Genomic DNA, 14155 nt, shown 5'->3' with positions numbered 1-14155 from the left:
GGACAGTAGAGAAGAATCTCCAGGAGCTGGCAGGGGCAAAGTCTGATTACCTGGAACAGTCCCACCGTTGTACCTTCCATTTTAGGGGCAATTAATCTGCAAACCAGTCCTCCTGTTGATCTCGCATTGCATATTCCCAAATGCCTACTACGATAAGAGGCCCTCATACATGGACGGTTAGCTCCCGCGTCCTCCCCTCAGCAGCTGCACGCCCCCGCCACTCAGCTGTGGGCGCTGCGAGGGTTTATTAAACGTCAGAGAGAATTATCGCCGACCCGCACGTGCACGAGGGCTCCAGCAGGGCCGACGCGCGCGGCAAAAAGCAGCTACTGGAGCTTAATTACAATGACATGAGAGTTGCTGAGGAAAAAAACACACCGTCACTCACAGCGCATCTACAAAACAAAAAAAAATGAAACCGACAACAGCCACCGTTCAACAACACATATTCATTTCGTGTTTTGTTCTTTCACATAACATCTGGTTCCCATTAAGTGGTCTTACGTTAGAATGAGCAAATACACTAATTAAAACAGAAAGAATGGATTATTATTTTGCGCCCCGTGGAAGCATTAGCGAGGTGTGAAGTGCCCTAACACAGGTGATAAGGAAAAACTTAGCACCCTATCGCTTCTGTCTTTTTATAGCAGGTGAGGAGTGCTAAGTGGCAGCGGTCAGGTTCAATTATGAGTCTCCTCATCACTTGTCTCTTTCAGTATTCTGATCATGTCTCTCGTGCTGCAATATTTTCAGGTCACCTATAAAAAGACCACCCACTCCCTTCACACAGAATCTTTAATGTATTTAATATTATGATATTAACAAACCTAGCGCTCTTTAATCATGACACAATTCTTCAGAACTCGTTTCTTCTCTGTCTGCAGTGTCGGTGGGTTATGAGTACGAGTCGTGCCCCAGTCTGATCCTGTGGGAGAAGAGGACCGCTGTGCTGCAGGGGTACGAGCTGGAGCCATCCAACCTGGGTGGCTGGTCCCTGGATAAGCACCACACCCTCAACCTGCGCAGTGGTACGTGCTCATGCCCGTCCACGTGAACATGGTTACACGCTCATGCAAATTTCAGTGTGGCATTCTTTTATATTACCCTTCAATATTAAAAAAAGGAACCTTGAGGAAATTTTTGTGCATGGTTGCATTTGCTTGCATTAGAGGGAAATCATGCGGGGAAATGGAGCGGCGACCGCAGACATTGGGCTTGAATGTTGACTCATGAAAATCTCATTTTCCACTTCCACTTCAGGGTTGTACTAAGTGCCTATCTAGAAGTATGGGTGCATGTGCGCATAACATAAGACCACCCCGAGTAGCTCATTTTGTGGCTATGCTCACATCAGTGCCCATGGAAGTTCCTATGGGAATGAATAAGCGTGTGTATTCAATCATTTGTTTCTATATAATAGGCCACGGTCACATTGTACATCGCAAAAACCCTTTATCATAAAGATCTCTTTTTTAAAACAAAGTCTGCATACCCAATGTGTTGCTGAGGTTTTGATGGGGGTATTAGGTGAAGTATATTGAGTTGTTGACCTTTCCTCTGCATGCGGCTCTTCATTTAACCTGGTTAGGCTGCGCTGCAGCAGACCTCAGCCCGGCGCAAACGCTGTATCAGAAGGTGAAGAGTCGCTGCCACCCCACTCAGAGGCCTGTTGGGTGAATCAATAACCGGCGAAATAGACCCACGGTGTGGTTGCAGCCGCTGAAAACAAAAAGCCCATAAACGGCAGCCATAAACCGTTTATCCAGAAAATGGCTTTTCCAAGACCGTTTTCTGCATCTGAATTTGTCTTCCACCGTCGCCAGGCATTCTGCACAAAGGCAGCGGAGAGAACGTGTTCGTATCCCAGCAGCCACCTGTGATCACGAGCATCATGGGTAATGGGCGACGCCGCAGCATCTCCTGTCCCAGCTGTAACGGCCTGGCCGATGGCAACAAGCTGCTTGCTCCGGTGGCGTTGGCGGCGGGGATCGATGGCAGCCTCTACGTGGGAGATCTGAACTTCGTACGCAGGGTGTTCCCGTCTCTTAACACCACACGCATCCTGGAGCTCAGGTAGAACCCAGAACCCAGATCTGTTCCCTGGTTTACCTTTCATCTGGTCCTGACATGACACTAACATGTTTTCCTCTTCTTTTCACATTTAACCTTGAAGAAATAAGGATTTCCGCCACAGGTGAGATCTTCTCTATCCTTACAGTCTAAATACTTAAGACATTGGTTCTCAAACTTTGCTACTGAGGCTGCCTAGAGCATTATGCCTGGGGATTTAAAATTCTTTTAATGTCCTCACTTGCTGTGTGTTTCACTGCAGAACTGACAGTGGGTTTTAATGGCAGTTATAACATATTTTCAGAGATGAAAAGTTTGAGACAAAATTTTATTTAGTTTTAGCAATGAAAAAAATTATTTAATTTCGTCAAATGTTGCCATTGTTGCTAAGCAAAGTCATTCCGTCAGCAGTCAGGTTGTATTTAGATTGGTTCTTAAAATTATGATTATTTTTTAATTCATGCCGTGAGCAGTGGATCTTGGTCTGGATTTTACCGTTCTGAATGGCTCACAATATATTAGCCAATTGCAATGTGATGTCAGAACAAACTGCACTTGTATAAAAAATATCTGCTGATCTGTTGAACTTCATGTCCCACAGCAACAACCCCACACACAAGTACTTCCTGGCTGTGGACCCAGTGTCCGGCACACTCTTCATCTCTGACACAAACTCTCGTCGGATATACCGGGTGCGCTCCCTGACAGGCGGGCGGCTGCTGGCTGATAACGCTGAGGTCGTTGCTGGGACTGGGGAGCAGTGCCTGCCCTTTGACGAGCGCTGCGGAGACGGAGGGAAGGCGGTGGAGGCAACGCTCATGAGTCCAAAGGGTGAGGAGGAGAAGTTCAGTTTGATTAGTTTTGGTGGCCAAGTGTTCAAATCCTGGTCCCTGCTTTGCATGGACGTTATTTTTTCAACGGGCCACCATCTAAATACATGCGCACATTCTTTGTGCCACTTTGGCACCATTGATCAAGATGCAATTCCCACACAGAGTGAAATGCCACACTGTGCTGTGTATTACAATAACCAAAAATTGGTGTCTGTAAATTGGCTATGTGTGTGAGTGTGGGGATAGGCTCTGGCACCCACAACCTATGGTGTGGATTAAGCGTTATTAAAAGAAAGGGAGTTTGTAGTTTTTGGTCATTTCTGGGGGGTTTTTTTCATCATATTTGCTTTTTTTCTTTTTTTTTCGTAAGTAATAACCCTGACAGGGTGAAGGAGAAATGCTGATGGAAGGTAAACTGATGGAAGAGAGGAAAGAGCATAATAAAGAGAGTCGCAGACAGAGAGACGCTTATGAAGCCTGACTCCTCGTTGTTGGCTAGAAGCTATTTTGGGGTTCAGATATTAATTTCACAGATATGTCTGCCGGCTCTCGGCTGCTCAACTCGCTCTTCCCACCGAGTGCTGCTGCTGTCGGGGCAAGTGCCACTTTGCTCTAACACGTCCCTCCAGCATCTCTGTACCTGAAGGAGGTGACGTCTCGCTTTCCTTGGCTTTTCCCTCACTGCCCCCAGCCACTAGCACCTCTGAAGGAAGAAGAAAAAATGTCTTGTCTAAAATCATGTTTCACAAAGAGAACATCCCCACCCTAAGCTATTAATTAATTTTCCCATTCACTTTTGGGAATACCAGTCTCAATGCAGTTCCTCCTCCTCTGGGTAAATACAGTAAGTAACAGACCCAGCCTCTGAAGGTATACCAAGGTGCTTTGCTGAGACAGGGTTGATTAGAACAGGGAATTGGAGCTTTGGTTTGTGTTAGTTTGGGGAATCAGGGGTAAAATGTCTCTATGGTTGAGAAGCCATCATGCATTTTTTTAACATGTAGATGAGTGGTAAATGAAGGGAAAACGACCATATTTGTCATATTTTTTCTCAAAATAAGCCTGAAAATGGGTTGTCATCTTATATCCAGGGTGTATACAAAAAAAAGGAATACCTTTGGTGCAATATAAATATACAGTAAGAATTTTAAGTGACTGAATCTGGCAACATATGGCCACTGATATTGCCAAATTGGTTGAAAGTAGTTTACTCCTACTTTTTATTAGCAAAAATGAAATGTTCTTTCATTTAATTTAGCAATTAATTAGAAAAATGACGGGAAATTAATGATTTTATATAAATAATGTTAACATGGTACCAGTTTCTTCAGGCTTCTAAGACCTTCCCTAGTCTGGTGTTGTGATGATGGTGAAGATGTATCTTCAGTTTATACTACTGATGTGGAGATCAGGTTTCATGTGATTATTTAGTAACACTTAATCATCTGAGAAGACAACCCTCCTATCAGGACGAAAATGTTTCATCATAGGATAAAGGCGATCACTTTCAACCACTTTCAATTGATCTGCAGTCATGCATCTCTCTAACAAATTAACCAAATTCCCACCAATGAGTCTCAAACCTCATTTATTCTGGCTTTTCCTTAAAAGGTTGTCTGTCCACCATACACTAAAGCAGGACAGAAAATAACAAAAGCTATATGTTTCAAACCCTTTTTTCCCCTTGAAGCTCTTTTCTCACGTCTCCCAATCTGACACCAAACTGTCAAGAATGTCACACTGTCACATTTTTCCATCTCCAGTGTGGATTTTGTACCCAAGGAGAAAGCTCAGAGGTGCCAGACTGCACAAAGAATATCCCACGGTTCCCGAGGAGTTTACAGAGTCAGACAGAAGTGAAGCAGTCGCAGCCAGCTCATCCTCTAGCCTGCCTGTCTTCCTCTGGCTCTGAACCACTACAGCAGCAAATGCCTACAGACGTCTGTCTCAGGGCTGACATACAAGCATCCCTATATATGCCCTTCTGGGCCACTTCTACCCAAAATAACCGGTCCTGATGCTCTAAAGCGAGGATGACACGTGACACGAGGAGCCAAACAGAAGCAGCGGAGAGCTGAAGGAAAGGGGGTTTTAAAAAAATGATAAAAAGAAAGGGTTATTGGGGAGAGAGGGGAATTTCGGGACATAAGAGATGTGCAGTCGTTCTTTGATCACATTGCTGATGTCCTACCCCGGGAGTAATGAGGCAGGTCTGTGGGTTCGACATGATGACATGACAGTACTTTTTGTGGCTTTTTATTTTTTGTCCTTGTTATACTGGGAGATTCTTAAATTGGCTGGAGATTTTGACAGGTTGCCCTTTTCTTTGAACTTGCTCAGGTATTGCAGTGGATAAGAATGGACTCATGTACTTCGTGGATGCCACCATGATCCGCAAGGTGGACCAGAACGGCATTATCTCCACGCTGCTTGGTGCCAATGACCTGACTGCAGTACGACCCCTCAGCTGCGACACCAGCATGGATGTTAGCCAGGTAAGAAACCAAAAACCATGAGTATTTCAGGACTTACCACACCACACATGCAAATAGATTGTCAGCCCTTTAATTCCAAGTGGAAGATGTTTAATTTTGACTACATTTCAAAAGATCGCCCATAGGTGTGAGTAATAGTGTGTACACCCTGCACTGGGCTGGCAGCATTCAGTTGGTGAGCCCTTATACAGCTTCAACCTTCAAGCTTTACATTTAGGAACGATGTCCATTGTTCCTCCTCAGGTGCGATTAGAGTGGCCCACTGACCTGGCTGTGAACCCGATGGACAACTCTCTGTACGTCCTGGAGAACAACGTCATCCTGCGCATCACGGAGAACCACCAGGTCAGCATCATCGCCGGACGGCCCATGCACTGCCAGGTGCCGGGAATCGACTACTCCCTCAGCAAGCTGGCCATCCACTCAGCCCTGGAGAGCGCCACCGCCATCGCCATCTCTCACGCCGGCATCCTGTACATCGCGGAGACCGACGAGAAGAAGATCAACCGAGTGCGGCAGGTCAGCACGGGTGGAGAGATCTCGCTCCTGGCTGGGGCCACGTCTGAGTGCGACTGCAAGAACGATGTCAACTGCAACTGCTACGCTGGGGACGACGGCTACGCCACCGACGCCAGCCTGAACTCGCCGGCCTCTCTGGCTGTGTCACCGGACGGAACGCTCTACGTGGCCGACCTCAACAACATCCGCATTCGCGCCGTGCGGCAGAACCGGCCGGCACCCTCGCTCTCAGGGCGATACGAGGTGGCTTCCCCACAGGAGCAGGAGCTGTACGTCTTCAGCGAAGAGGGGCTCCACCTGCAGACCATAAGCCTGGTGACCGGGGAGCCCCTGTACAACTTCAGCTACGAAGCCGACGGCCTGCTGGCCACGGTGGTGGACAACTGCAACAACACCCTGAAAGTGCGGAGGGATGGGATCGGACCAGGAACCGGAGGGGGCGGAGCCTTCGGACTGCTCCGACTCGTCCTGCTCCCAGAGAACCAGGTGGTGACGCTGGGCCTGGACCCTACCGGCAGCTTGAGGTCAATTTTGGCTCTGAACCAGGAGATCATGCAGCTGGAGTATGCAGGAGAAACGGGCCTACTGGCGTCCAAAGCAGACGAGACAGGATGGACCACCTTTTATAAGTAAGAACCTGACATTCTCGTCATATTTCCTGGTTTATCACAGGATACTGCTACTAGAATATAGGGTCTTCAAAGCTTGAACCAGCCCCAAAGGTTCTGTTAGGTGGAAATAAGGTGGAATTTTTTTTACACGGTGTAAAACTGCAGCCGGTGAGACCACCTGTAAGGTTAATACATGTCTTATTTCCACCGTTCATCCTGCGCACGCTGACAGTTGTCATGATGTGGACTGATGGTCTATTATGAACCAAACTCTCATGCTTCTGTCATGCTTCAGCACAAGAATAAGCCAGTTTTTTAAGAAAAAAAAAAAGGAAAACAGTGACTGGTGAAAATTAAGGTAAAAAAAGTTTATTGGATGTGTAATGTCTCAAATAGAAAATTTCCTCCACCTAAATGACCAAAGCTGGCAACCCTTCCAAACGGCTCAGAAAAGGATTCAATACATTAGGCAGCTTGGCAACAATCACAACCCAGATTCATTATATTAAAATGTTTTTTTTTTTTTTTTTTACTATTTTGCTGTCATCATTGATCATCCCAGTTTCCTCCTAAATTAATGCACAGTGGAAAAGTGCCCTACATACCATGCTCTGCGCTCTCAGCAGTGAGATAAGTTTACCTCTAGTTCCCTCTGCTGGCCGGCTGTGGTACTGCACTACCGCTGATTGTCCCGACTGCAGCAGATCGTCTACGGAGAGGGCTGCTCCCCCACTCTCAGCTGCACTGTGATACACTGACAGCTCAGTGACAGTCTTTATTCCCCAAAGAACGTACTCAATTTCCCATATGAACACACACACACACACACACACACACACACACACACACACACACACACACTGGGAAGAGTGTGTCTGTCATCTGTTCTCAGCAGTCCTCCCGACTGTGTGTTCCCACCGCAAGTCCAGCAGAGACTGAAATCTGTTCTGTTCAGCATGAATGTTCTTCTCACTGGGAACATGTGGAAAGCTAATTATGCAGGCATAGGGGCCGCTCTTTTTTTTTACACGGTGTAAAACTGCAGCCGGTGAGACCACCTGTAAGGTTAATACATGTCTTATTTCCACCGTTCATCCTGCGCACGCTGACATTCATTTACAAAACGTGAGAGACCCCGGCGGCTCTTCCGCTCGCAGACCAATGAGTTCGTGTTGCCTTCCTCCTGCAGGTACGACAGCGAGGGCAGGCTGACTAATGTCACCTACCCCACGGGAATGGTGACCAGCTTGCGCAGAGAGATTGAGCGCTCCATCAACATCGACATTGAGAGCTCCAACAGGGACGACGACGTCACCGTCATCACTAACCTGTCATCCGTGGAGGCTTCCTACACCGTGGTGCAAGGTGTGTAAAAACAAGGAATTTGGTATCCGGTTGTTGGTGTTGGTCAAGAATATATTATAACAATATATTATAAACACTATATTTTATACAATATATTATAAAAAATACAGTTTAAAAAAGAAGCTTGTAAAAATAATACAATAAATTATGCAATGTACAAATGAGATGAACAACAGATTACAGATCCAAATATACAAAGTTTAAATAGGATGTCACAATATCCCATAAAGTGCAACAAATAAAAAAAAAGTGCACATGGAATATTAGAGCATGGGATGTGCGAGATGCGACCAAAGTATTGAAAATGTCAAGCAGGATGTATTAACTTCGTAATAACATGATAGCAGTGGTACGGTTCTCTGTCATCTAAATAGAATACAAATGAAGGTGAAAGTGGATTATGGAAGGTGGTTTTGAGTTTTATATGATTGTGACCAGATTTCTAACACAAAATCCAATTCTGCAAGAGAAGTGTTTAGGCTGACTCACGTGAATAACAATATTCAAATCTATAACAAGAGTAATGTTCATAACCATGATGGGGGAAAGCGTAAACAATATAGAAGGGATATGAGTATGCATTATTTGCCGCGGAATCCCACAATATCAACACTGACCGCTACAAAAAAAAGCTAAAAGAACATTTTTGCATTAAAACAGGGTAATAAATCTGCACACAGATGGATAATATCTTTTTAGATCTCTTACTCTCCCTCCTCTTTGTGCATCCGTGAAATAAAAAAATATAAACTCATTCATTAATTGATTAGACATGCGTTCCATTTTGAAGGAAGAGTGAGGCTGGACAGCCTGTAATCCGAAGGGTCGGTAAATACCGGTCTGCTTTAGGAGGTGTCATGGTGTCTGTCTGCAGTGGTCCAAAAGAACAGGAGCAAACAAAAAAAAAAACACCATCCAGTTGCAGAAATGCAGCCGGATTTATGCGTAACGGAGATGGGCCAATTATTCCAATAAATTAGGCCTCATTGGCTGAATGCATTTTGAACCGTCAAACTATTATTTTTTTTTCCAATTTTTGTCTTTCCTGTACACTGCTGAGCCAACTGTGAATCATGTTTAAGGAACACGAATGAAAGGTTCACACATTTTTTCTCTCCTCAAATGCATGTTTTGCATTAAAATAGGATCCTGAATGTTAGAAATACACACGCTTGTGTTCCTGTTTAACTTCTTCCCAATTACTGTTAAATTTGTGCTGCACACACCACAGCAAACTGACATTTCTGAGCTAATCGTCTTGTTAGGAAAATATTTGAACGTGGCAAGACGAAACCCATGAATTATTGATTATCCATAATATTTGATAGTCATTTGCTCGAAAGCCTCATTATCCGGGCCGTCTGTGTGGTGGACTCTTTGAAAAAGGTCCTGTGTGAAGAGCAAATGAAAAGCAAATGGGGGGGCCGTTCAGAGATAATTATCCGTGGGCATTTCCGGCCGTGCCGGTGCTATTGTGATGATTGTTGCATCTTGCAATGCTTTCCTGAACCGTGCTCGCGCTAAAAGGAAAAGCTGCTAACTCCCCCTTGTGTGTGTGTGTGTGTGTGTGTGTATACCTCAGATACATTTACTGTTTTCCTGCTCTTTGAGCAACTCTTCTCGGTGATGAATGCCACTGGCAGGAAATTCATTACCCTGCCGTTTTTTTTTTTCTTTTCCTCCCTTGGCCTCTCCGAATCATTCTGGCCCCCTGATCCCACAGCTTATTTTACCTGTTTAGCAGAGAGCGGGGAAGAACAAGACAGATCGGACCTCCTCCCCATGACCCCTGCGGGAGACGAGTCAGGAAATAAATTCAGGCTTCAGCGCAACTACACAGCAGTGGCGCCTGTGGAGAATTAAAAAATATATATAATAATAATAACAGTAAAGAAAAAGGAAAGGTTCCATTTCTTACATGAGCCTTGAGGGTTGGTGGTGTAAGTAAAGTGTTGGGAAATGTTTTTTTAATAAAGTAGGGTCATATGATTAGCGTCATGGCATCACACCTCCGAGGTTGTGGGTTTGAAGGTTGTGAGTTGCACGCTCTCCCCGTGTTAGTGCGGGTTTCCTCCTGTTATTCCAGTTTCCTCCCACCGTCCAAAAGCACGTACACTAGGTGGATTGGTGACGAGTGTGTGAGTGAACGAATGATGTGTGTGTGTGTCGGTCCTGCACCAACTGGATGGGCTCCAGCGACCCTTTTTTTTTATTGTTATTGTCATTTTATGATTTTATCCTCCACAATTGCATCTTCCTCTCCATCTCTGTCCTCCTGTCTCCCTCGCATACACACATAATCATCAGTGCAGCAGTGGAGATAATGTAGTCCTCCTCTCCGTTTTCACACAGTCTACAGCGCTAAATGCACTCTGTCCATTTGGAGTGGTAAAGTGCTAAAGTGTGCCAGAGGGTTTATTACAAATTTGTGCCATGGATCATTATTCTTTTATGTCGCAATCTCAGATGTGGCCTGTGATCTGATACCATTTGAAACAATAAACTAGAAAGGCTCCCACTCCGTAATGGCACTTGTTTTTTTTTTCCAGAAGACCGAAGCAATCAGGTCTTATCTCCATCCATGTCGTTGAAGCGGCAAAATGCTTTTAGTGAGATGATTGACAGCTCGCTTCTCTGTAAAGGAAACTAAGTGACAGTTTTGCTTGCTGCTTGTGAACAAGAAGTCAAATTGTCTGTTTTTTTTTTTTTTTGTCTCACAGCTTTTCTCTGTGCATTTATCGCCCCCTATAGACCAGGTACGGAACAGCTACCAGATGTGCAACAATGGGACTCTGCGCGTGATGTACGCCAACGGCATGGGCATCAGCTTCCACACAGAACCGCACATCCTGGCGGGATCTGTGAGCCCCACCATCGGCCGTCGGAACATTACGCTGCCCACAGACAACGGCCTCAACTCCATCGAGTGGCGACTGCGTAAGGAGCTGACCAAGGGCAAGGTCACTGTCTTCGGTCGGAAGCTGAGGGTGAGCGGGTTTACTGGACAAATGTCTTGATTATTGATGGGAACAGAAGGATGCCGCGCTCGACTTCCAAGATAAGGAGTTTCGGTAAAATAGACACGGCACGAGGACCCACACACACAACCTGTGGGTAAAATGACAGATGACGGGACACAGCAAGGGCAAATTTATACTAATTCTAACAGATGAAATTAGTCAGGGTAATCAGGGGAACATGAGACAGAGCAAATACAAAAACTACGTCAGAAAGATGGCCGCCGGGAAACGCCCGGAAACGTGACAGTCATATAGATAAGAAGAATTTTCAGGAATATTTTTCTTTAGCTGCATGTGCATGGAGTTGTCTAATACCTTTGAAGTTATGTGTCCAGTTACAGAAAGGGAGATGCATGCTTTATTTTATCAACCTAATTAATAAGTAGTGCAGATAAAAAATATTGAGATGGGGGCAAATGGGAGGAGTTGGACTGCGCTATTCTTGGATTGACAAGAAGTAGGCTCCTCCTCCTTTTCATATTTGTGGAGAAGTTCATCTTCTGAGTTTCAAATACACCAGATACTAGATACTAGCAAGCAGTCATTTCTGCATCTGTTTATTTCAGTAAATCCAGAAGATATCAGTGTTGTCCCATGGGCAACATCTTACAGGGTGCAGCCATCACGAGGCGGGAAACTCCGAAATTCTCTATTATCGTCACATGGATTATGCGACTGACCCGCAAGGCAACGTTGGCCGGGAAATATTTTGCAAAAATTTCACCTGTTTAGTCTGTGAAAGCTCCATCTAATTTCTGGTGCAGAGTGTCCCCAGGCACAGTAATCTCATCGCAGCCAATTGGTAAACTGGAAGAGAGGGCCACTCGAGATGCGTTCGGAATACAAACTGTGTTTTAGCATCACTGCCGGAGAAATCCTCAAACTGTCCCACCCTTCACCCTCAATCTCTCCGCAGGCGCACGGCCGCAACCTCCTCTCCATCGACTTCGACAGGAATACCCGCACCGAAAAGATCTACGACGACCACAGGAAGTTCACTCTGCGCATCACCTACGACGCCCAGGGCCGGCCGGCCATCTGGCAGCCCAGCAGCAGCCTGGCTGTGGTGAACGTGTCGTACTCCGCCACGGGTCAGCTGGTCGGCCTCCAGCGGGGCAGCATGAGCGAAAGGACGGAGTTCGACCCCCAGGGGCGCATCCTCTCCCGGTCCTTTGTGGACGGGAAAGTGTGGAGCTACAGCTACTTGGATAAGGTGCGTCAGCAGTCCCGTTTTAAAGACATTATGAATGCGCTACACCAGCGTGGCAATTAAAAGAGAATAGCGGAGGCTATTTGCCGACCGCTGTGACTAACAATTAAGAGGTAAACATCATTTGTCAGCGGCACTTTGTGTCTCCGAGCTTGTCACAATAAATCAAACTAATTACGGTGGCAAGATACTCAGCCGTCTTTGAGTAATGACACAAATATCATTACGGATGCGTTATTCATTGTAAGATATGAAAGAGAATGCCCCGCAGTCTGATTCCTCGATGCTATTAAAGTAATCCATGTCCGGATTGATTTCCAGTTTGGCCGGATAAAAGAAAACGAAGCCGAGCGTTTTATCCTGTCGATGATAATGATGTTGGCCGTTCATCTCTCCGTAGTCCATGGTGCTGCTCCTGCAGAGCCAGAGACAGTACATCTTCGAGTTCGACGCCTCTGGCCGCATCACGGCCGTCACCATGCCCAGCGTGGCCCGGCACACCATGTTCACCCACGTCTCCATCGGCTACATCCGGAACACCTACAGCCCCCCCGAGAGCAACGCCTCCATCATCCACGACTTCAGCGAGGACGGGCGCCCTCAGGCCGTCTACTACCTCGGGACAGGTCGCCGGGTGCTCTACAAGTACGGCAAGCTGGCCAAGCTCTCCGAGGTGTTGTACGACAGCACCGCGGTCACGTTCGGCTACGATGAGACGACGGGCGTGTTAAAGATGGTCAACTTGCAGAGCGGGGGCTTCTCCTGCACCATCCGCTATCGGAAGATGGGCCCGCTGGTGGACAAGCAAATCTACCGCTTCTCGGAGGAGGGCATGGTCAACGCTCGCTTTGACTACACATATCACGACAACAGCTTCCGCATCGCCAGCATGAAGCCGGTGATCAGTGAGACTCCTCTGCCGGTGGACTTGTACCGCTACGACGAGATCTCAGGGAAGATAGAGCACTTCGGGAAGTTTGGCGTCATCTACTACGACATTAACCAGATCATCACGACCGCGGTGATGACACTGAGCAAACACTTTGACACGCACGGCCGTATCAAGGAGGTGCAGTACGAGATCTTCCGCTCGCTAATGTACTGGATGACGGTGCAGTACGACAGCATGGGCCGTGTCATCAAGCGAGAGCTGAAGATCGGGCCGTACGCCAACACCACGCAGTACCGCTACGAGTATGACGGAGATGGCCAGCTCAGTGGTGTGAAGGTCAATGATTGGTCCACCTGGCGCTACAGTTATGACCTCAACGGGAACCTCCACCTGCTGAACCCCGGGAACAGCGCCCGACTCATGCCGCTGCGCTACGACCTGCGCGATCGCATCACTCGTCTAGGTGACATGCAGTACCGGCTAGATGAGGACGGGTTCCTCAGCCAGAGAGGTTCCGATGTCTTCGACTACAACTCTAAAGGCCAGCTGGTGCGAGCCTACAGCCGTGGCCCGGGTGGTTGGAACGTCCAGTACCACTACGACGGACTCGGCCGACGCGTGTCCACCAAGAACAGCCTGGGCCAGCACCTGCAGTTCTTCTATGCCAACCTCAACAACCCAGCGCGAGTCACGCATGTCTTCAACCACTCCAGTTCTGAGATCACCTCACTGTATTACGACCTGCAGGGCCACCTCTTCGCCATGGAGGTGAGCAGCGGGGAGGAGTACTACATCGCTTCAGACAACACAGGCACACCACTGGCCGTCTTCAGCAGCAACGGCCAGATGATCAAGCAGGTCCAGTACACAGCGTACGGCGAGGTCTACCACGACTCCAACCCAGAGTTTCAACTGGTGGTCGGATTCCACGGGGGTCTCTATGACTCCCTGACCAAGCTGGTGCACTTCACCCAGAGGGACTACGACGTGCTGGCAGCCCGCTGGACATCTCCTGACTACGGCCTCTGGCAGAAGATCAGCAAAGAGCTGGCGCCATTCAACCTCTACATGTTCAAGAACAACAATCCCCTGAGTGATGTGATGGACATCAAGAACTACGTGACAGGTAAGCACCGTCAT

The 14155-nt window shown here is 47.1% G+C and overlaps 1 protein-coding gene across 8 annotated transcripts in view; it reads left to right on the top strand.

Moving 5' to 3' along the window:
• tenm2a (teneurin transmembrane protein 2a) overlaps nt 1–14155 on the top strand; it is a 352857-nt gene that overhangs the window by 335865 nt on the left and 2837 nt on the right. For all 8 annotated transcript variants that reach the window (XM_028959730.1, XM_028959734.1, XM_028959732.1 and 5 more), the window contains 10 exons: nt 885–1028; nt 1824–2073; nt 2174–2194; nt 2672–2901; nt 5244–5398; nt 5642–6546; nt 7718–7893; nt 10645–10880; nt 11830–12126; nt 12524–14141. In XM_028959730.1, the coding sequence (XP_028815563.1) occupies nt 885–1028; nt 1824–2073; nt 2174–2194; nt 2672–2901; nt 5244–5398; nt 5642–6546; nt 7718–7893; nt 10645–10880; nt 11830–12126; nt 12524–14141 (4032 nt within the window). The remainder of the gene's footprint in view (nt 1–884; nt 1029–1823; nt 2074–2173; nt 2195–2671; nt 2902–5243; nt 5399–5641; nt 6547–7717; nt 7894–10644; nt 10881–11829; nt 12127–12523; nt 14142–14155) is intronic.

Source organism: Denticeps clupeoides, chromosome 18, assembly GCF_900700375.1.
Source record: "Denticeps clupeoides chromosome 18, fDenClu1.1, whole genome shotgun sequence".
NCBI classification, from domain to species: Eukaryota; Metazoa; Chordata; class Actinopteri; order Clupeiformes; family Denticipitidae; genus Denticeps; species Denticeps clupeoides.
Note: the sequence above shows the minus strand (reverse complement) of the source record. Positions and strands in the feature narration are given on the sequence as shown.